The sequence below is a fragment of the Bos taurus genome, chromosome 24 (genome assembly GCF_002263795.3).
Source record: "Bos taurus isolate L1 Dominette 01449 registration number 42190680 breed Hereford chromosome 24, ARS-UCD2.0, whole genome shotgun sequence".
Classification (NCBI taxonomy): domain Eukaryota; kingdom Metazoa; phylum Chordata; class Mammalia; order Artiodactyla; family Bovidae; genus Bos; species Bos taurus.
Window position 1 is genome coordinate 46,252,567 of NC_037351.1, and position 24,136 is coordinate 46,276,702.

Genomic DNA, 24,136 nt, shown 5'->3' on the forward strand with positions numbered 1-24,136 from the left:
ATCCATGGGATTCTCCAGGCAAGAATACTGGAGTGGGTTGCCATTTCCTTCTCCAGGAAATCTTCCAGACCCAGGAATTGAACCCGGGTCTCCTGCACTGCAGGCAGATTCTTTCCCAACTGAGCTATAAGGACCTGATCACCTCAAAAAATTCAAATCTCTTCATGATAAGGTCTGACAGCATCCTATCACTCACACACACACACATACACACACCAGCACTTCTCACAGTCAGAAGTTTGCCTTTACTTGTGTGAAGCCTTCTTTTCCATCACTGAAAGTCATAAGGGCAGGCACCACGTCTGTTTTGCTCATCACGGCATCCCCAAAACCCAGAACAGAGCCCTTGACCTCTGTACTCAATACCTAATGGCAGAAAGGATAAAAGATTGCTTCCTCATCTGTGAAACGTGTGTGACAAAGTCAGCTGGGTTCTCTCACACCTCAGCCACCAAGGAGTGCATGGAAGTCCCCTTGAATGAAAGAGTGATACGTGCAGGCATGAAGAGTCCCTGAAATTCAAGAGGTGCCGTCTCTCATCTGTCCTGTCTGGACCCTGTGGGCACATGGTGCTGGAGAGGGACTCAGCCAGGAGTGACTGACTCCCAGATCCTTTCCTTAGAGCCTTCAAAAGAAGCAACAAGGTGGCCAGACACAAGGCAAGGCATCCACACGGTTGGCACCTGCCTCCTTGGCTCTCTCCGTCAGGCTGCCCTCCATCAGGCCCCACTCTAGGGCCTCTGGGAGCCTGTGGGCCTCTCCCAGTTCTCATGTGTCATGTTCTTCCCTGAAATGGAGCTGGATGTGTCAGTTCCCATCCTGCCTCATCCCTATGGGGATCTGGGCAATCACAGGTGGAAACAGACAAGGAAATCGGGGTAAAGGGAACAGAGGGCAGGGAAACAAAGTAATACCCAGATGCCCTGGCTCATGGTTGGCCCACGGAACTCATGTCTTTGGCATTGACAGGTCGAGGTTAAGGAGGGTATGCAGACTTGAGCTTCCTGGCAGCCCCTCTGAGGAGCTTTCTGCCTGGCCTGCTCCTTCAAGGACTCAGTGCTACAAGGAGATGGCAGTCAGCCCCAGGGTAGTTGAAGACTCCTGATGAGTGAATGGCATCTGAATGAGTGATTGAACCATTCACCAAATGTGGAGCCTCTATAAGCCTAGACAGATGTGACCTGGGAATGAACTGGAAGAGCTCCCAGCACTGCACACCCTCCACACACACACACACACACACCGTTGACAGCCACGGCCAAGCCCATCAGCACCGCCTGAGAAATGTCCCCCTGCTCCCACCCACCTCCATCCTTCCCAGCTATAGCCCTACAAGCTGCATGATCTAGACAAGTTTCTTGACCTTCTAGGCCTTAACTGCCTCATCTATTAAATGGGGAGATTGCTCAGCCAAAGGCAGGGGCATGGGCAGGGCAACCCTTCAAGGTCACTTCTGGGTCTAAGATCACAGACGTGTTTCTTTTTGTCAGCAATTCTCTCCTTCCAAGTGACCAATATGGCACCACTTTGCTGGAGACGCCTTGAGTTAACAAACTCCCCAGCAGCCAGCTCACCCGTGCTTCATCGGAGACCTGGTGTCCCCTGCGAGCTCCTGGACTTTCTGAATCATTAAACAGAGACCAGTGAATGCATGGGGCCTCACCCTTTCACAGCAGGAGAAACAGGAAGCTCCGGGCGAGATCGTGACTTACAGGATCTGCACTCAGGGACACTGAGCTGCCAGGCAGCTGTCAAAGGGGGACAATGACACCATCTGACTCTTGGAATGGTGATGAGGATTAAATGAGGTGATACATCCCAAGTGCCAAGAACAAGGCTGGCACATGGGGAGTGCCCAGTAAATATTAGCCATTGTTATTTTCCCAGCAGATCTGGGTGTCTGAGGACGAGGCCACAGAGAGGGTGGGCTTGCTCGTGAGTCAGAGGCTGAGCAGAGCCAGAATCCAGGGTTATGGGCTCACTTACAGCCCAGCACTCCTCCTCTTGCCCGAAGATCAGTGGGAAAAGAGAAACGGAGAGACGGGGACACAAAGCAAGCTCATTTGTGTCTAAGCCCTCATACTCCCCCCAACACCCAGGTAGATTTGGAAAGAAAAAAAATTGCAACAAATTACTGGCAAATTATAGCTGCCTATTAGGCAGACTTCATTGATGAAACTTCCCGGAAGCCAAGGTGTGATCACACTCAGGCCTCTGACAGCATCCGGCTGGGATGACGCATGCACAAGGAGATCTCTGTGGGTGAGGTGCTACTTCGTGTGCATAGATGAATCACCCTTGAATTCTCCTTGTTAAAAAATCTCCACCAAGGTGGCAACCTTCCCACAAGTGCCGACTGCTCCCGGAGAAGGTGGGGAGGGGAAAGGGAGTTTCCTGGGGCAGACACGACCCGAGGAAGCAAGATGGGGCTCTGTGCTTTGTCTCCCACCAGAAAATAAGGGGCACATCTCCCAAAGTCCCTACTACCTGGAGAGCCCAAGCCCTCACCCCTTGTCCTTCAGAGTCACCCCCTTTAAATCCTGTTCCATGGATCCTTAGCCAAGTTACATCCCTCTCCTATCCCCTCTTGTCAAACCTCAAGCCACTTGCTATGTTTCCTTCCATCTCTGGCCCTCAGCCATGATGTTCCCCTTGCTAGGAAGGCCTTCCCTCCTTGGTCCCTCATATGCTCACTTTCAGGTCTAGCTCAAAGCCACCACTTCCAGGGAGCCCTCTCTGGTCTCTGAACACCTACAGCACACTCAGCCAGCCCCACTGTTTGCCCTCATGGGCTAGTGGATGGCAGGGGCTAAGGGCACACATTCTAAGCCTCCAAACGTTGAATCCTACTTCCACTATGCCTTGGCTGTGTGATTTAATGGAAGCTACTAAACTCTCTGTGCCTTGGTTTCCCCATACTTAAGCACAGATAATCACAGCGCAGAGTTGCTCTGAGGGCTAAGTAACCCTATGACAGGGTCTTCTTATCCCCAAGAGCAGCTATGATGATGGTCACCAGACTCTCTCCTTAGCCTTGTTGAGATCTGGGGTTCCCCAGTTGGACTGCAAGCCCCTTGCAGGCACGGTCTGGGTCCTCTCCTTCCCTTGTCTCTTCCACCCCACCTGGCACAGAGTGGAGCTTACAAGGAGGCACGGGATGGGTGTACAGAATACCAGGTGTGGATGCGGTGACATACATCCGCAATAAGCATCTAACAGTGAAACTCTCAGGCCAGAGCCAAGTGGGAACCAAGGAATACATGGGATGCTCTCTTCCCTACTGGCTCAGATGGTAAAGCATCTGCCCGCAATGCAGAAGACCTGGGTTCGATTCCTGGGTTGGGAAGATCCCCTGGAGAAGGAAATGGCAATCTACTCCAGCACTCTTGCCTGGAAAATCCCATGGACGAAGGAGCCTGATAGGCTACAGTCCATGGGTTGCAGAGTCGGACATGACTAAGCGACTTCACTTTCACTATAGCTTGACAGATAAGCAGGAGACAATAATGTGATGAGGAAGTCTGGAAGCCAGCTCCCTCCATGGCTTTGCTGTTGGTAGCACTGGAGATGGCCCCAGTGGAACTGTGCCTCTAGTTTCCTTAAACCCTGTGCACTCATTGTCACCTTTGACTCAGACACTGGTCCCGGAGAGGGAAGGTCACTGTCCTCCTGGCTCCTCACATGCACTGAGGCTCAGAGAGATTGGATGAACTTCATCCAATGAGGTTCCAGTGAGAATGATGGTTCCAGTGAGAACCATCTCCCTCACTCACAACAGCCCATCAGATGAAAGGCACATGTCAGACTCTGGACAAGGGCTCCTTCTCCTTGCCTTCTGGTCCAGCCTGCACCCCTGTGCTGGCTCCCTTGGGAGCCTGTCAGATGCCGGTACCTCCATTATGAAGCGGGAGGCGGACTTCCTCTCAAAGAACAGCTTCTGCTCCCTCTTGTTGGTGCACAGGTACTTCTGCTGGGTGCACACGGCGTCGCAGCCATAGATGACGATGAAGATGTTGGCGTCTGTCCCAGCGGCAAAGACATCACTAGTGTAGAGGGTGATCTCATAAGGGACAACTGGGGAGGGGACAGAAGGCAAAGTCAGAGGGGGGGTGAAAACAGGAAACAAATACAGGCAGGTCAAGTTCTTCATCAGCACCACCGCTCTGGATCTGTCCCTTCACTAGGAGCTGCTACCCAGGGGCCTGAACCTTCATGTGGTTGCCTAGCAACCCAGGGTGGAGGGAAGTATCCCGACATGCCTTGGGCCCATCGAAAACCCCTGTCACCTCAGACTAGGGTCTCCGTGCCTCTCCCATTACAGAGCTAGTACAACAGATTGGGTGAAAGCACAGGCTCTATCTAGCCTGACTGTGCGACCTGTGCAAGTCACCTAGGAGCCTTGGTTTCCTCATTTGTTACAGCATCCTCAAAGCAGTCCATGGCTGCAGACATCCTATACACAGGAGCATTATGTTTCAGGGGACAGCCACCAATCAGATCGGCCGGTCTACAGTGGTGAGAGCCCTTTCTCTTCTCTTCTCACCCCTTCTACTACTCACTCACTGGCTCCACACTGGCCTGCCCCTCCCCAGCAATAGACTTTCAGATGATGACAGAGGAAGCAACATGTCAAAAATTCACCTAATTGTTCCATTTTCTCCTTTTCTTTAGCTGGTAAAGGAATTACATTTTGCTTCTTTTCAAGTTCTTCCCCCACCCCCCAATCAAGATAAAATCTTATAACAGTGATTTCTTTGGTGTGTTAATGACTGGAGTGAGGACTGATTAAGGGGTTGATAATGACCCTTCATTGTTAGACTGTGGAGAAAGAAATGGCAACCCAGTCCAGTACTTTTGCCTGGGAAATCCCACGGACAGAGGAGACTGGCAGGCTACAGTCCGTGGGCTTGCAAAGAGTCAGACATGACTGAGCAACAACAACAACAAATGTTAGACCTTATCTTTTCTCCTTTTTGGGTCTTACAACCACCCTGCACTATTATGTCTATTTTGGAGACAGGGAAACTGAACTCCAGAGAAGTCAGGCTCTTTGCCTGATGTCATCAGCTAGTTTGGAGTAGAAATACATCCCGTATTTCCTTTCCTTGGGTCTAGAGTTCTGTCCACAGCCAGCACAGGGCCCGTGGAATTTCCAAGTTGGGCCTGGCCAAGGATCAAGCACGGATGAGGGACTGGGAGTTGGTGGGCGGCTGAGGAGGTCTAGGAGGAGGCCCAGGCTTTCCCTGCAGGACTCCTACATGGTGTGTACCGCCTTGTCTGAAGCTCCGCGTGGAAAAGGTCCCTGACGATGGTGCCGTCATCTTCATTCTTGGCCAACCAGCGGCCACAGGGGAACGTCATGCACTTGCCAAGGGATGGGGCGTCCACCTCTACCCAGTCTACAAACCAGCCTGGAGCCTTGCCTGGAGGGAAGGAGACACAGAACCCCTCAAGGACCTCTACACAGATGGCTTTCTGTGCACAACTTCAGGACTCCAAGCATCCTTCCTTAGTCAAAGGCTGGTGCCTATGGTTCCACCGTGGACTCATCATTGCTTCTGCTTACAGCAGTGTGGACTGATTCCTGTGTACCCTACCAGATCCTACTCTGGGCTGCTGTCAGTGAAATGAACAGAAGGGAAGGGATATGGAGAAGAGATGATGGGAGGCAGAGTCTGGGAAGCAAAGAACCGTCCAGGGTGGAAGGTATTCCCAAAAGGGAACCCAGATGCCAGAGAGAGCCTGTGTTAACAAGGGCTCCATATTTTCATCTAGTGGCAGGGCGACATGCTGGTCTCCCTGGCCTCAGTTTATGATTCATGAAGGGAAGGGAAACAAGTGAAGGATCTATGCTCCTCCCTGGGAAAATGAGTGCTCAGGTTTAAAGAAAGAAATGGAAGCCGGGCAGAGACCTTGTCCCTCAGTCCCAGAAGCAAGGAGAAAGGCCTCCTTCCTCAGGCTCACAAGATATGGTTTGAAGACCAAAAAAAAATGAGTCCTGCTTTAGTGAGAGAGAACAAACTTGGGCACAGTATTAGGGGCTTCTGGGAAGAACTGGCTTCATCCGTGGTTCTAAGTGGAGCCCCCAGACCAACAGCCTCAGCATCACCTGTGAAATATAAAATCTCTTGAGTCCCATCCCAGACCTACTGAGTCAAAAACTGGCTGCACACTGAAATTTCTGACTGTGGGGTTTGGGGAGAAAGCTTTAAAAAATCACTGGTGTCCGGGCCCTACCCTGATCAATTAGACCAGAATCTCTGTGTGCAGCCATGAAGGGACTGAGGGACCTGTGTCATCACGGAAAGCAGATGACATCCAAGCCTACCCTAGATTCTTTCCTAGGCACCCATGGGGGCCTGCCCATGGTCCTCATGTTCTCAGCCAGGAACAGAAGGGAGGGAAGCCAGACCTGTGTTGTCATGACCGATTCTGACTTTCCACAGATCTCCCAGGTCCAGGGTCTCCACTGTGAAGATTTCGATGCTATCCCTCTCAAACTTGTCGCTGTTGGTCTTGGAGGATTTCAGGAGGGTCATTCCTGCAACCAAATGACCCCAACATGACTGGCTAGGCCTGAGGCCTTCAAACTTAGTCTGACTACCCCTCTTAGTCTCTTCTCCTAATGAGCAAATTTCTGAACTTCTATCAAATTTAGACTATACAGTTACTATCTGTGGGGCATTTTTGGTATTTTGTGTGTATGTGTGTGTGTGTGTGTCCTTGTATGGAGCTTTGCAATAACTCTTTGACATACGTATTTTTATTTCCTGCTTTGCTAAAGAAAAGGAGACACACCCACAAATTAAGGGCCTTATCCAAGATCACCCGGGAGAAAGCGGTGGGGCCCTAAGACACAGCCCTCAGGTTTCTCCACGTAGGGAGGGAGCCACCTTCACATGTTCCCTGCATTGAGGAAACAGGGGCTCCCCTGCAGGATGGGGCATGTGCCAATTCTCTGGAGACTCTTCTCTGGATGACAGAAGGAGGACTGGATTCCAGCGCCCCTCACCAGCCACCTCACATACAGGCTCCGTCCTAGGGCTCTGACTGCGGTGTCGATCGGAAATTTAAGGTGGTCCCAGGGTCATCACCATCCCCTCCTGCCTCATTCTTCAAGTCTCCTTATCCCTGTAAGTCCTGCCTCATGTAGGAAGTCTTTTGATAATCATAGACTTACTGCAGATGATTTAAGTGCACAGAGTCAGACAGACCTTGGTTATTGTCTGGGTGGCCTTGGGCAAATTACTTAATTCTCTGAGATCTGGTTTCCTCAAATGTCAAAAGGGGTGGCTTTGGTGCCTTCCCCATAGAGGAGTTGTGACTATTTAATACGATGACTGTTGAGTGTTGAAGAATGTGCCAAACACATAGAAATCCCTTGGCAAATAAAAGCACTCTGTTAGGCCCCCTCAATTTCATTGACTATGGTTCAGTAACTATTGCAATGACATACATTTGTAAGTTTCAACCTGATTCACTCATTATATTTGCATTATTTAACCTATTAAATGATAATAATATTAATAATAAATGCTTTATTGTCATTTTGTCTCAAATATTTTACACATTCAATTTCATTAAATCCACAACTCTATGAGATATCTACTAGTTTAATCTCCATTTTACAAAAGTGCGTGTGTGTGCTCAGTCATATTAACTCTTTGTGACCCCATGGACTGTACCCCCCAGGCTCCTTTGTCCATGAAATTTTCCAGGCCAGAATTCTGTGTTGGGTTGCCATTTCCCACTCCAGGGAATTTTCCCAACCCAGGGATCAAGCCCTTGTCTCTTATGCCTCCTGCACTGACAGGCAGATTGTTTACCAACTGCGCTATCAGAATACGCTACAAATGGGGGAAACTAAAGCAAAGAGAGGTTAAGCCCCTTTCCCGAGGTCACACAGCTACTAAGCAGTATAGGAGAAATTTAAACCAATTAGTCAAGCTCGAGTACACACGACTGAATTAGAATATGAGCATCTCAAAGTCGGTGATTACCAAGTCAGGGATCGCCCCTTCATTCTTCAGCAATGCTTAGAATAGAGCTTTAGGAGTAATGAGAAAATATGTGATGACTACATATTTGAGGAACTGGTTCTTCTCTGAACTCAGAATGGCTGGACAGGTGGCCCAAGTGGATGCTGACTCCGGCGCATATGCCACTTTCTGTGATGGCCTTGACAGAGACTCCAGAATGACCCCAAGATTCCCTGAGCATCTCATATCAAGAGTACCATGGAACCCACTGGCTGAGTCTTATTGGAGGCTGGGAAGAGCCACCATTTCCCAGGTTGTTATTGAGATAGAGTTAGAGCTACCTCTGCATTCAGAATAGAAGGAAAAAGCTGGCAAAAGACACAGAGCAGAGACCTCTCACTGTGTGGACTCAGGAGCTTCTTCACTGTAGTTTTGAAAGGCCACCACAGTGACGCCTCAAAGAAGGGTGCAGGAAATGGTTAAACAAAACAAAACAAAACCACCTTTCAGGAAGGCTGGACAAAGACTTGGGCGCCATTGCCTGGGGAGAGGATGCTGAAGGGAAGATGATTTTCACAGCTTCCAAACACTTGTAGGGGGTAGAGGCAGCAACGAGGGCTGAGAGAGGACTTAGAAGGATTTTAAAAGAATTTTAAAAGAACATTTAAAAGAACAAGGAATTGCCTTTCTCTCTTGGAGTCAGTCGCATGTAATCTTTCAAGAGTCAGAGGCACGCAAGTGTACAAAATAGGGACAGGAAAACCTCTCCAATAAATGGTGCAGGGCAAATGGATGTCTACAGGCGAAATAATTCATTTGGACCCTTCTCTCACATCATACACAAAAATCAGCTCAAAATGAATTACAGATTTAAATATAAGACCTGAAACTGTAAAACGCTTAGAAAAAAAAAACATAAGGAAAACACTTGATGACATTGGTCTTGGTAATGAGTTCATGAATATGACACCCAAAACACAGGCAACAAAAACCAAAATTAGCAAGTGGGATTACATTAAACTAGAAGCACAGCAAAAGAAACCGAATTCTGTAGAATGGGAAGCATATTTGCAAATCATTTACCTATAAGGGGTTAATCACCAACATATATAAAGAAATATACGACTCAATAATAAAGAAAATCTAACAACTCAATTAAAAATGGGCTAAAGACTTAAATGGACCTTTCTCCAGAGAAGACACAAAAATGGCCAATAATATATGAAAAAAGTATTCATTGTCACTAATTATGAGGGAAATGCAAATCAAAACTACAATGAGATACCATCTCATACCTGTCAGGAGGTCACTATCAAAAAAAACAAAAGACAACAAGTGTTAGTGAGGATGTAGGGAAATTGGAATCCTTACACACAGTGGGTGGAAGTCCAAAATGATGCAGTTGCTCTGGAAAATAGTATGAAAGTTCTTCAAAAAGTTGAAAATATAACTACCATAAGAACCTGCCATCTCACTTCTGGGTATATATCCAAAAGAATGAAATCAGGTCCTTGAAAAGATATTAGTACTCCTATGTTTGCTGCAGCATTACTCAGAATAGCTAAGACATGGAATAAAAATCCTAAATGTCCATTGACAGATGAATGGATAGAGAAGATATGGTATATACATACAATGGAATATTACTCAGCCTTGTAAATGGAGATTCTTTGATATGCAACAATGTGGATGGTTCTTGAGGATATTATGCTAAGTGAGATAAGCCAGGCACAGAAAGACTAATACAGCATGACTCCACTGAAATGAGGTATCAAGGTCAAATTCATAAAATCAAAGACTGGATTGGTGGTTACCAGGAGCAAAGCGTAGGAGGAAATAGGGAGTTATTAATCATCAGGCATAAAGTTTCAGTTTAGTAAGATGAACCACCTCTAAAGATCTGTTGTACACCATGAACCAACAGTCAACAATAATGTTTATATGTTTAAAATTTGGTAGGAAAACAGATTGCATGTTAAGTGTTCTTCCCACAATACAATAAAACAGTAAAGAAAATTTTAAAAATGATTTCTTAAAAAAGAAAGTGAGAGACATGACCGGGATATCTCTGGAAAGTTCCACTGTCTCCTCCAGTCTCCCTCAAGAGGAACATGGGTGAGTGGGGCCTTGCATTGCTCTCTTACCAGTGTCATCTTGAGTGCCAAAGAGTGTGATGAAGACATTGGCATCGGTGCCAGCATTCTTCTTGTCCCCAGTCTTTATGGTCACTGAAAATGTGGTAGATTTATCTGCAGGAGAAGAGTGTGGAGAAGTGAGTGGTAGACTGCACCTCCCATGAAGGGAGGAGGGAGATAACGTATTGAGCACGTTTCTCTGCTTCGGTTGGCTGTTTCTATGAGTCACTTTCCTTGCAGTATGTGTTGTTCTGTAGTTGCCTTTAGTCTGGAAACTTCCAGAAGGCAGAGATGAGACTCCCCACCCCTACTGCCAGCTCACACAGGAAACCCTCAGTCAGTAGAGTTGTAGGATGCTCGAGGAAGACTTGGGGTGACTGTGGGGTTTAAAGGCTCATCAGCCAGGAACCCTGGTCTGACTCCTCCAGATTGGGAAGTTTTAAGGATGCGAATTTCAAGGAAGGGAGCACAAGCATCCCAGCACTCTTGAAAGTTCATTCTTCCCCTTGACAAAAATATTCGTATTGGGAGTCTATAACGAGCCAGGAGGGGAGGTTGCAAGACTAAGTCAAAGGAAAGGAAAGTCGTTCTGTCGTGTCCAACTCTTTGCGACCCCATGGACTGTAGTCTACCAGGCTCCTCTGTCCATGGGATTTCCAGGAAATAGTACTGGAGTGGATTGCCATTTCCTTCTTTAGGGGATCTTCCTGACCCAGGGATCGAACCCATGTCCCCTGCATTGTAGACAGACGCTTTACCATCTGAGCCACCAGGGAAGTCTAAGTCAAAACCAACTGTAACTATTCTGTTCTATTTCATTCCATTCCTGACAATAACTCCATGCTAAGCCATGTACTTTACAGCCAGCTATATGCTAGACATGTGAGAACATGCCCCTGTCACCTTCCCATTCTTGCCACGGAAGACTGAGAGGGCAGCACAGATAGATTCCCAGAAAAGGAAGTGCTCGGAGTCCAGAGTGGAGAGGAAGATGGAGACCTAGTTGGGGAAAGACAGAGGAGATGGGTGCTGGAGGGAAGAAATCAGCTCTAGGAAACCTTTCTGCTCCAGGGCCAGGTTGTCGAGGGGGGCGTTGTCACCACCTCCCCCGCCCTCCTCCATGCTTGGTGGCAGCACATAGGACTCGTCCACTGGCAACAGCTCCCTGGACAGCTGGCCATCGTCCTCCTCCACAGCCAGCCAGCGTTGGCATGGGAAGTAGTACCTGTGCAGGAGGGGAATGGGGAAAGTTTGGGAATGTGTCTTTGAGAAGGTCTCATGAAACAGCAGTCATGGCTGAGACATAAGAGGCCCTCATGGGACCCAAATGCTCCCCTGTCTGCCCCCACCCCCCAGCATTGCCCTCCCATCCTACCTAAGAATCACCCCACTAGTTCCTTGCCTGGTGGTGGTTTAGCCGCTAAGTCGAGTCTGACTTTTGTGACCCCATGGACTGTAGCCTGCCCAGCTCCTCTGTCTATGGGATTTCCCAGGCAAGAATACCGGAGTGGGTTGCCGTTTCCTACTCCAGGGGATCTCCCCGACCCAGGGATCAAACTCAGCTCTCCTGCTTTGCAGGCAGATTCTTTACCAACTGAGCTACAAGGGAATCCAGTTTGCCTGGAAGTCTACACTTGCCTGGAGTAGACAACAAATATGGGATGTGGTTTCCATACACCCCATGGAAAAAGGCTGTGCCTGGAATCAGGGTCACATAGGAGGAATGTAGAGAAGGAGGGGTTTCTGGGGATTGTTCTGGCCTTTTCTAGAATCAATCTATTAGCCAGAGCTACTTTGGCAGAGAATATTGTACATAGGAGGTGCTTCATACCTAAAGGATTGTAATGGAATGACCCACTTAAGCTTCTGAAAGATACAAAGAATATGACCTTTAAGGAGCTGGCACAGCAGACAGCGGACACCATCCAGGGAAGGGAGGTCCAGTTAGACTCCTCAGCAGAGAAGCTGAACCCAGGGCAAGGGAGGAGCCGGGATGGAAGGGAAGGCAGGACAAGGCTGGGAGAAGCAGCAGAGAGTGGGCACTAAGGACTCGCCTCTAGAGCCCGACTGGGTTTGAATCCTGGCTCTGCCACCTACAGTCCTTTGAGACTGAACAAGTTTCTTTACAGCTCTTTCTGTGAGAGTTGCCAGATTTAGCCTGCAGAATCACAGGACTCCCAGTTAAATTGGAATTTTAGATGAGCAAGGAATATTTGGGACACACTTATACTAAAATATTATTCTTTGCTTATCTGACTTTCAAATTTAAGTGGCCATTCTACATTTTATCTAGCAACCCTCTATAGAATGAGGATAATGTTGCCTATTTCAAAGGCAATGGTGAGAATTACAGGAGTAAAACATTTTTAAGTGCTTAAATTTCCTGGCGCTCGGTACATTCTTGGTTAAAAATTCGCTAATACTTTGATAGTGATGATGATGATGATGGTGATGGTGATACTTCCTTTCTTTGTCTTCAGCCCAAGCCTGGGATTTCTGGAGGCTGTGGGCTGGACAGTGCACCATCGGGCCCCTGGGCTCCCAGAACAACTCAGAGGGTTTGGGGACAGACTATCTCTAAGTTGGGGCTGCTGCACACCATCCCTACCACGGTCCAGGTGCATAAGATGCATTCAGAGACAGGTCAAAGTCTGGAGAGGCTGGAAACAGCGTAGACCGGGGGTTTCATCCCTTTCTGAGCCCCACACCCTCCTACAGTCCTTACTGCCTCCCATCAGCGTGTGAGAGGAGCAGGCCAGGGGCATGGAGGTGCAACTGTGCATCGAAAGTGAAAGTGAAAGTCACTCAGTCGTGTCCAGCTCTTTGGGACCCCATGGACTAAACAGTCCATGGAACTTTCCAGGCCAGAATACTGGAGTGGGTAGCCATTCTCTTCTCCAGGGGATCCTCCCAACCCAGGGATCGAACCCAGATCTCCCCCATTGCAGGCAGATTCTTTACCAGCTGAGCCACCAGGGAAGCCCAAGAATACTGGAATGGGTAGCCTATCCCTTCTCCAGAGGATCTTCCTCACCCAGGAATCGAACGAGGGTCTCCTGCATTGCAGGTGGATTCTTTACCAACTGAGCTATCAGGGAAGACCCCCGTAGCTGTGCATCAGGGGACATGGATTTAAACGGTGGGAGGAGCTCAGCCTTCAGAGAGACAAACTAGATTGCTTTGAAATTAGTGTTTAAGTGAAAAATGCATATTGCTCCACTTTTCAGCCTTTTAAATGTATGAATGGAAAAGTTAATTTTTTCTTCAACCAAATAATTTATGAATAATAGGCTTTAGTTCTAAATTATGGCCAATTAAGGGAGAGAGACAGAAATAAAGAAAAGAGTCGGGTTGGGGCTGCGGAGGAGTAATGAGAGTGTGGGAGGCTGGAGGAGGACAGAGACAGGAGACAGAGGCATAAGGAGCTGGAAAGACTTATACTAGGAGACAGAACAGTCAGCAAGACAGAAAGGGGCGGGCGCAAGCCCTCCCACATCCGCGAAGAGCGCATGCGCAAGGCCTCAGCGCCTGTCTTCTGGGCGCGTCACCCGTGCTGTCCTTGAGATACCTGCTCGGGGAAGTTGGAGGTCCTCAGCACGCCCACTGCGGCAGCATCGCGGGCCCCGAGCCTCCGGATCCCGCTCCCTGGGGGGAGAACCGGAGCCAGAGGCCGGACGGGCCTGAGTGCCGGGCATTTAGCCTCCACCCCCAATGATGCCAACAAGCACCCACAGGAGGTCTAGCGGAGGACTGGACCTCTGAGCCAGTGTTCTCCCCTTCCTCCCACAGGAGGAATAAATCCTGCTCCAAGAGGCCTGGGGAGGGCACTAGGTGGCTGTTTTTCAGGAGTGAAGGAGAAGAAAGGCATGCAGGTGTTCTGGCATGGTACCCCCCACTCCAGCCAGGGCAATGGAAGGAAGAGGCAGAGCTGGGGTCAGCAGGAGATTTAAAGTGAGCATGGAAGCAAAGCTCAGGGCCCCTAAAAGGTTGGGTTTCACTTGAAAGTAAAACTGGAATGCGAGGATTACACACTGTAAAATGTATTTAATGCATGGCCTTTCCTATTTTGTGAGTAAAGGCTGAAGCTCATCAGATATGCCCACTGGTGTTACAGGAAGAGCACTGTGACAAGAGTGGGTCTGGGGCTCGGGGACTCTGGGTTTGTGCCTCTGGTCTTCTCCTAACATGCCGCATGGTCTCTGCACCCCAAGTTCCATCACATTAAGGCTGCATGAAATCATTGTCAGGTCTTTTCTGTCTCAACATTCTGTGACTCTCACACCACCCCCCGCCCCAAATCCTGGAGGAGTGAGGGGTTTTGGAGAATATCTTCCTGTTAGGTGAAACTTACGGGGAAAAATAATTCAAACTTTTTGATCAACCCTCACTGGAAAGCCCACCCAACACATTTGCCACTTGTAATGGAATTCAAGAATAACATCTGTCTTTCACGATTCAGGGTCTTATGAGACCCCCATCAATAAGAACAGGAATCTATGTCTTAGGGCTCAAAACAGGTGGAAAAAGGCTATCTGATCAAGTGTGGACAGAGCTCAGAACACTAAATACATTCCTAACTTCTGTGGCATTTGCTTCTTCCTCTCTGAAGTTGAGTGATTTGACTTTATTGCAGATCTGTATAAAAAGATAGCTAAAGTATTAAAGGAGGAAGGAAGATGTGGCAAACCTCATTTAGTCAACAAGGAAGGGGGCGAGGAAGCAGCAGAGAGAAGGACTTAACAAAGACGGGCTAATTCAAGACAACACACTCCCAAACGTCTGCCCATTTCTGTTACGTATTCAGAAGCTAAAACATCAGAGATTCATAGCTTTAGAGGTGAGGAGGACTTTGAATTTTTAAGTCCTTGCTAATGTACTTGGAATCTCTGGGCTATAAGGGGTCTTTAAGAGCCAGTGCACAATTTGTCACATCTCCTTCCACTGTAAGGAAGAGCATGGAAACATACACTGAGGAAAAGCCTCCATCAGCCTGGATGTCCGAGAGATCACAGTGATTCTCAATATATACGCCCCTGATCCCTTCCCCCCGAGACCTGTGTTATGAGTAAGAACTAAGCTTCCATTGTGTGAGGCCACTGACATTTTAGGGCTACTTGTTATCTAGCAGAACTTAGCCTATTCTGACTGATACAACTTGGGATACCACATGGACATGATTGTCAAATAAATGGTCACTGAAGTGATGTGAAAGGAAGAGGTTGCCCAGGAGCATGTATTTAAAGTGTCTCTGCAAGAAGTCAGGCAAATCGAATACCCCACGAGCTCAGAGTCTCCTCGCCCCCTGCCGTCCACAGTCCCTGGCATACATGGGCACCACAGGATCAATGGAATCAAAAGGCATCATGCCCTCTTCAGGTGAAATGTTCTTAATTCCCCCTTCAGAATTCCTGCCACAACTCCTAGATTTCTTAATCAGCCACTATTCTTTTCTTGAAGATGCATTTTCTCTTTTCCATCAGCCCCCTTAGAATGTGGTGCCTGACGTCACCCCAAGGCTCCAGGAACTGTCTGAGCAGAGAGGATCGGCTCTCCTCATTCCAAGTGTGATGGGACTGTCAACGTGAACATCAACCTGACACTTCTGAAATGTTTTTTTCCAAAGAGGCCAGTGGTGGAGCCTCCCAGGCTAGAGTCCCCAAACTGTCTCAACTTCACAGTTTTCTCCCTGCCCGAGGGACTAGCAGCCTCCTTATATGAGAGGATGTGAGTCTGTGGGTAGAGCCCCAGTCAACCCATGGGAGACCTCAGACCCCAGGACAACACACTCAGAACCATTCACAGCTGCAAACCACCATTAAAAAGACTTTCCACATCATTCGTTCATGGACCCTGACAGCTTGAGACTCCTCTAAAAGACCTCAAGCACTCTCTATTTGGAAAATAATTATTCTTTTTTTTTTTCTTGCAATTGAGTTGCAGATCAGTAAATCTTCGGCCCCCACTTCTCCGAGTCCCTTCCTCCTGGGGTTTCAAGCTCAGACTCAGCTGCCCTCCAGAGCAACTGTCTCAGAGGCCAGAAGGGCTCCAAGGGGTCCTGCTGAGGCTCCACTGAATCTGTCCAGCTTTGGACATCAGACCCCTGGGGCCACTGTGGCTCTGTCTGGGTGACCTCATGGCAGCAGCAGGGGCTCTGGGCATCACACCGTCTTGAGCCTTTCTGCTCAGACAGCATCTCCCGAGGGGGCCTGACAGCAGCTGACATCTCCCTGCTCCTTCCCCCCATCTCCCATGCTCAGCTTCAGCAGGGTGCCCATGAAATGCAGCCAGCCAGGAGCCTGGATGTGTTCTCAGCATGGCTTTGGAGCACCTTCAGCCTGTCTTGCCACCCTCTCCATTATTCTTTTCCTGTTTCCTATCCTCCATAATCCTCATGCCCAAGAAAAACACAGTGACCCACTGCATCCTGAATGTGCCCCCTGGCTCTCCACCTCTGTGCCACCTGAATCACATTTTCCAACCACTTTTAATGCTCTCGTTTCAAGCACTCAAACATCCAAGAGCTGCCTGTTCACAAAGGCACATCTCGATGCCACCTTGGATAAAAGAGCAGCCTGATAACCTGCCATCACACCCTCCGCCTGGTCCCCTCAATGTTCTAGGTTACCGTGCAGAGACCACCAGCACCTGCTTGCCCTGCAGTCCCTGTGGTCTCCCTGCCTCCCTGGCTGTCAGCTCCTCAACCACCCTGCACTTCTCCTGCCCCATTTCCTAGCTGTCTGGCCACTTTTAGATGTTGACTCACTGGAACCTTCCTACTCAGGGAAAGAACGGATACTGCCTTTTACTGGGTGTTGGGCCCCCTGACACACAGTACCTCACTTAGTCCTCGCAATGATTTTGTGAAAGAGTTTCTTTATGCCCATTGTATGGGTGGAAGAACTGAGACTTGAGAGGTGACTGCCCAGGCCACACAGGCAAAGAGTGGAAGAGAAAGGAATTGAACCTGAACTACCTCCCATCATAGGTTTCTGCTCTTCAAAGGTGGTGTCTGAGCCAGTTGTTCAGCTGGCAGCACTTAGCATGGCTTGTGTTTGTTGAATTAATGAATGAATCAACACATCAAGCATAATTTTATTTATTAGTTGACTTAATAAGTATCTATGGTATGCCTATTACATGCTGGGCACTCTTCTAGGGACTGGGTGGTGAGGGGGCAGACACAGCAGTGAGCAAAACAGATGAAGTTATTTCCTCATTCAGGGGACCTCATATGCTACGTCGGGGAGAGGAAGAATGGCTACATGGAGCAGTGTATTGTAAGTCAGTGATGTGGGGGAAGTAAACTGAGGAGGAGGAATAAAAGGTCCAGGGCTGGGACTGGGGCCTCGCTGAGCCGGTGGGACCTAAGCAGAGACCTACCTAGACAAAGGATGAGCGAGCCATTGGGGCAGGAGTGCTAGCGGGAGGGGGCAGCACACACGAAGGCCCTGAGGTGGGACCACGTCTGCTGGCTTCAAGGAACAGCAAGGAGTGAGCCAAAGGGGTGGGACCGGCCACTGGAAGTGCTCTCGCTCTTACTCTGACAGACCCGGGAGCCTCTGTGCAGTGTGAGCAGAGAAGGCACGTGGCCTGGGGGTCTGGACAGCTGCAGACACGGGCAGGGCCTGGGTGAGGCGGAGGGGCCAGCCAGCAGGCTTTGACCAGGAGGTGCTGAAGATGGGGAGGGGCGTCTGACAGCTTTTCTGACAGAAAGGGCAATGGAGGGAGGGGTGGGGGGCGGCAGAGAGGAGTTACAGGCACCCAGTCTGCAACGAGATGAGTGACTGGGACAGCTCAGTGTGCGTTCACCCTTCTGGCCGCAAAGGTCTTATTCCTGAGCTAACAAAGGTCATGGAAGGTTGTGGCGCTGTTGAGAAGACAGTGCCTCTCCGAGAGAGAGGATCCTTGCTCTCATTCTGCTTCCAACGGATGGCCATGGTTTTACATCTCTCTCCCGGGGTAGGCTTTGCTCAGAGTCACTCTCTGCTTGCCCATGGCTGGAGCCAGCTGAGCACAGAGCCCTTACTGCTGCTTCAATACCAACGAAACAAAGTAAAGAAACCATGCAACACCAACAAGGAAGGATGGCAGGGGAAGAGGAGGAGACGAGCAGAGTGAGGAGTGGAGGAAGGAAAAAGAAAGGGCAGGGAAAAGGAGAGAGGAGTAATGAGAAGGGTCCAGTCGCAAGAGTGATAAAGATATAAGACACTTGAGCAAATGTAACAGGAACGTGTAGCCTGTGTGAAGCAAGTGTAGAAAATGGCCTGACTGAGATACTCAAGGAGCGCCTGGAGAGACAGAAATGTGTGCCTGGGGGAGCACTTCATGGTCTAAATGTGCAGTTCTCTGCACATACATTTAACAGCAAAATGATCAAAATTCCAACAGGGTTTTTAAAAAGTCACCCAATGTCTTAATTTGAAAAGGTAAGAACAGCTAATATCCTTCATAATGAAAGAAGACAAGTATGGACAGAAATTAAAACAGATTATAGAGCTGCAATAATTTTCAAGTATGTTGGGCTGGCCCAGAGATGCCAAATCAACCGAACAGAGGTCACCGACCCTAACCAGGCTGCATGGGATGTTCACAGTTTGTCCCTGTCCTTACATGTTTTTGGAGCACTTTATCTTTGTCAAGATTAAATGCTTTATTTAGATTTTGAGACCATCTTGAGATATAAGTTGGGCTATTAACTTTAAACCCATTTATCAGAAGAGCAAATGAAAGCTCATGAAGATGGAGTTTGGGATTGACATGTACACACTATTATATTTAAAATAGATAACCAATAAGGAGCTACCATATAGCACAGGAAACTCAGTCTACTAACCTGAACGGGAAAAGAATTTGAAAAAGAATGGATAGTTGTATGGGTATAACTGAATCACTTTGCTGTGCACCTGTAATGAATACATCATTGTTAATCAACTATACGGCAATATAAAATAAAAAGTTCTTATAAAGATGGTGTAGTAACTTGTCCAGGGTGACCTGGTGAGTTTCTGGCAGAGCACCTACCCCAGGGGAGGACCCTGGTTCCCAGTGTGGGCTTGTCCCACAGCCCTTCTCTGCAATCACAGGGTCCTCATGTGGCCTCATAGAAATCCATGACACTGGGCTGTATGTGAGCTGTCCCTCAGTGCCCCCTTCTGGAGTAATCCCTTGGGCTGGGGGGGCAGGGTTGAGGTGGAAGATGGGGTGACCTCCATCAACCCCTACCTTGCACAGAGGGAGGAATGTTTCAAGAGACACCAGGCTGTGGGCCAAGATGTTGTTTGATCCAAACATTTATTTCTTAAGTGCCCTCGACATTCTGGGCACTGGCAGGCCCTCAGCAGCTCCACAAACCTCTCCAGATCTTGCCCGCTTCCCTCTCCGCCCACCTCTGTGCCCCCGCCCCCAACAGCTCCACGTCTCCTTTCATGTCTACTGCCCCTTGACTCCTCTCGTCCAAAAGGCAATGTGGCCTACTTGTGGAAACACACCAGATTCATCTCTGATGGTCTGGAGTTCTGGTCCTGGCTCTGGCACAAACTGATGCTGGGGCTACAGGCTCACCTCCCTGGGGTGTGGTTCCTTCACCTGTCAGGAGAACAAGATCCCCTTCCCACCCTAGCTCCAGCGGGTAGCTGTGAATCTGGAGCAAGGGCCAGCAAGCTATGGCCTGTGAGCCAAACCTGGCCCACCACCCACTTATGTACCCAAGCAAAGGTTTTACATCTTTAAATGGTTGAAAACAATATAAAGAAAAATACTTTTTGTGACATGTGAAAATTACATGGAATTCAAGTTGCAGTGCCCATGAATGAAGTTTTTGTGGAACACAGACACATCCATTTACTTTGCTGTTGTTGCTGTTGAGTTGTTAAGTCATCTCCAACTCTCTGCAACTCTATGGACTGTAGACTACCAGTCTCCTCTGTCCATGGGATTTCCCAGGCAAGAATACTAGAGAGGGTTGCCATTTCCCCCTCTAGGGGATCTTCCCAACCAAGGGATCGAACTCACATCTCCTGCATTGGCAGGCAAATTCATTACTGCTGAGCCACCAGGGAAGTCCAGTTCCTGACTACTCTAACTTAAAAAAAAAAAACAAAAACAGCCAGCTTAAATAAAATCCATTCACTTAAGTATCATCTATGGCTACTCTTCTGCAGTAAAGGCAAAGCCGAACAATTGAAACAAAGACCAAATGGCCTAAAATATTTGCTATCTGGCATTTACAGAATAAGTTTCCTTATTCCTAGTCTAGACCATTAAAGTCATGTCCTGGAAGTCACTTTATACGTGGAGAGACTTGTGAATAGTAAGTCTGGGCATGGAGATTGGGCCATGGCAGGAATAGAAAGCCTGACTTTCTGAAGTGATGGACATAAAGAACTGGATTAGATGTTCCACTAGACTGCCCGCCTGACAGGGCAAGCAGCTGAGGGGCAGCCCAAGGAGAGAGAAGGGAGGGAGGCAATGCCCACCTAGCCAGCTCCATGTGCCAAACCCACATCCTAGCCACCCCCTCTCCTCACTCATCACAGCCACCCCACCCTTACCCTTCTTTCCATGACTATCTTAGGGGCAGGCATGACCTCCCCTCCCTCCCCTCCAGTCCCACTCACGTGATCTCATTGTTCATGTCAGTGATGTCTATTCTGTCCAGGAACCAGCCTGGTCTGTTGCCTGAGTTGTCATGGCGAATCCGAATCTTGGTCAAGGGCCCCAGATCAATGGCATAGATGGTGAAGGTATCTGTCTGGGAAAGATCAGAGTAGCACTCATGGAGGGGGGCAGCCCTCCCCACCTCACCGTCAGCTTCACCCTCCCAGGACCTGGGGCAGCCTGAGGCCAATTGTTAGATCCAAAGCATCAAGAAGGAGGGGGCATGGAAAATGTAGCCAGCCATCTGGGGTTTGGTCTGCACTGCTGACTTTTGTTTATTGAATTATCATTAATATACAACATTAAATTAGTTTCAGGTATACAACATAGTGGTCCAATATTTTTATACATTATGAAATGATGACCACTTAAAGACCAATTATCATCCATCACCATACAGAGTCATTACAACATTATTGACTATGTTCCCTATGTGTACATTACACCCCTGAGACTTCTTTATTTTATAGCTGGAAGCCTCCACCTCTTCATTCCCTTCACCTACTGCACTACTGTCTTTTCACCTGCGCCTGCCAGGGGGGTCTTCTCACTTTCACTGTGTCCTGGAAGGTGGAGGGAGGTAAGAGGGTGATAGAAGTGACCGTGAGAGAGGGCTAGGGAAAATGGGCTGACTGAATGCCCACATTTGTGTTGTGGTGTGTGTGTGTGTGTGTGTGTGTGTGTGTGTGTGTAGGGCCTGTTGCTTGCATATGTGCAGATACTACATGCCATGTGTGTACATATGTGCATAAACTCCTTCAACCACAAATTCTGATTAAGTGTCTGCTGCTGCTGCTAAGTCACTTCAGTCGTGTCCGACTCTGTGCTACCCCATAGACGGCAGCCCACCAGGCTCCCCCGTCCCTGGGATTCTCCAGGCAAGAACACTGGAGTGGGTTGCCATTTCCTTCTCCAATGCATGAAAGTGAAAAGTGAAAGTGAAGTCATTCAGTCATGTCCGACCCTCAGCAATCCCATGGACTGCAGCCTACCAGGCTCCTCCGTCCATGGGATTTTCCAGGCAAGAGTACTGGAGTGGGGTGCCATTGCCTTCTCCAGATTAAGTACCTACTATGAGTCAAAGTGCAAATCCGAAGTGATTGACAAGGTGTAAAATGTAAGACCTAGATTGCTCACCATTCAAGTGGGAAGAGAGACCACTAGGGAAGCCTTATAGAATACCAGTTGCACATATATGCGCTGGAGGAAACAGATGACACCAGGACCAGAGGGTGAACCCGATAAGTGGATGAGATCTTGACTATAACTGTTAAACTACTTATTGAAAAGCATTCCAAATTTACAGAAAATTTGCAGAAACAGTGCAATGAAATTTTGTAAACCCCTAGATCTTGCTTTCTCTCTCACTCTCTCTTGCCCTTTCTCATTTTTTGCCTAAATTATTTGAAAGTATTTGGCAGATATCATGATCCTCTACTTTTGACTTCTTCAGCATGGATTTTCTAAGAATAACATTCTTATATAATCTCAGTGCTTGCGTGCTCAGTAACAAGTCGTGTCCGACTCTGTGATCCTATGGACTGTAGCCCGCCAGGCTCCTCTGTCCATGGGATTCTCCAGGCAAGAATACTGGAGTGGGTTGCCATGCTCTCTGCCAGGGGATCTTTCCAACCCAGGGACTGAACCCGCATCTCCTGCAGCTCCTGCACTGTAGGTGGATTCTTTACCGCTGAGCCACCAAGGAGGCCCTACATGTAATGACAGGACAATTACCAAGTTCAGGAAACAAAGTCAACACAATATTATTCAACACAATATTATTTAACATATAGTCTATGTTCAAATTTCACCAGTTGTACCAATTACATCCTCTGCAGCAGTTTTCTTCCAATTCTAGTCATCATAGTGGCTGCAAGTTTTAAAGGAAACACAGAAATAAATTCTGATCCTCAAGTCATGGGAAGGTGGTGTTGAAGAAAAAAGCAGGGGACATCTGAAATAGATCAAGCAATGAGCCCAGAAGTATTTTTAATGGATGTGTACATTTCTGGTTCTCCTCTTTGTTGATGAGGGAACCTGGCTTTGGGATGCCGGCAGAAATGGGAAAGGTGACGTGAGAGACGTCTTCTAGCCAGAGGACCCTGTAAAATCTCAAGGGACAAGAATGACAGCCGCATTTTCCCCTGCTTTTCCTACTGTACCTGGGAGGAGAGGGGCCTGCATTTCTCTAAATGCTCAAATGCTGTCGTGGTGTCACTGCCTCAGGATGTAGATCAAATTTCTCAGCTGTCACTCAAGGCTCTCACACCCCCACTCCTTCAGTTGGTTGCATCAAGCTTTTCAGAGGCAGCGCCCACCATGGCTTGGCAGTAACCACAGCAGTGAGAAGACCCACCGTCCAATGTCCTCCAACTGGCCTTCCATACTTCCACCCCACATCTCCTCGTGTGGTCCCATCTTCAGGGGACAACTCTCACTGTCATCTTGAGACCAACACCATACTCCTCCACCATGGCCCAGCTCACATGCCTCCTTCCCTCCAAGTGTCCTCCGAAGCCCCATCTTCTGGTCAGTACTTCCTCCCTGAATCCGTCCCCTCACTCAGCACCTGAGGGTCTGGTACCATGCTGCCTCCAGTTAGTTCCTGGGCGTTTCCTGGACCCCACCTGGGCCTTTCTTTATGTCCCCGCCACAAAGCCCCAGTGCTTACGGACGAGGTGCTTCCATTCTACCCAGCTGGACTGAATGGGACACAGTGCTGGACACAGCAGTTGCCGTGCAGGCTGGGCCTGCCTTGGAATCACCAGAGGGCTCCCTCCATCTGGGATCCACCTGCCCCCTCAGGGAGCCCACACCCTACCTGTCCCTGCTCAAACTTGTTGGACTTGTCTGACTTCTTCAGGGGCCGCTCGCCCGTGTCCCCGTATTCCTCCCCGTAGATAGTCAGGAAGACGTTGGCATCAGTGCCAGCCTTGGGCACATTCCCCGTGATCACCTGTATCTCGTAGGTGTTGGCTGGGGGACACAGAAAGGCAGTGTTGAGAACGCCCAGGCCTTGGGGGTGGACCTGAGGCTCAGCCCGTTGCATCCAGCCAGATGGTGGGAGCTGGAAAGACCTCATGGTACACCCACATCTACACTGACAGTAGAAACAAACAGGCTCCTCCTCCCTACCCAAGACTTCCCTTCACCATGAAGCCCAAGAGGCTGAGAGTTCTGGCAAGGCGCTGGTCCGCAGCAACCCTCCTACTGATGTCCCCACGATGAGTCACCAGTGAGCTATACCAGGGCTCCTCCCAAGAGTCTCAGGGCAAGAGCAACACCAGCCCCCACAAAGAATGGTCCACGGTGGCATTTCACCACAGCCCAGGTCAGGAGAGCCACAGGGGGCCCCACCTGCAAGAA

At 48.8% G+C, this 24,136-nt stretch overlaps 1 protein-coding gene across 1 annotated transcript in view; it reads right to left on the minus strand.

The window, feature by feature from the left end:
• LOXHD1 (lipoxygenase homology PLAT domains 1) overlaps positions 1 to 24,136 on the minus strand; it is a 210,111-nt gene that overhangs the window by 66,267 nt on the left and 119,708 nt on the right. Inside the window, exons 20-26 of the mRNA XM_059881070.1 lie at positions 23,592 to 23,746; positions 20,731 to 20,864; positions 11,173 to 11,339; positions 10,124 to 10,228; positions 6,413 to 6,541; positions 5,259 to 5,423; positions 3,893 to 4,074 (exon numbers count right to left, since the gene is read on the minus strand). Coding sequence (XP_059737053.1) covers positions 3,893 to 4,074; positions 5,259 to 5,423; positions 6,413 to 6,541; positions 10,124 to 10,228; positions 11,173 to 11,339; positions 20,731 to 20,864; positions 23,592 to 23,746 — 1,037 coding nt within the window. The remainder of the gene's footprint in view (positions 1 to 3,892; positions 4,075 to 5,258; positions 5,424 to 6,412; positions 6,542 to 10,123; positions 10,229 to 11,172; positions 11,340 to 20,730; positions 20,865 to 23,591; positions 23,747 to 24,136) is intronic.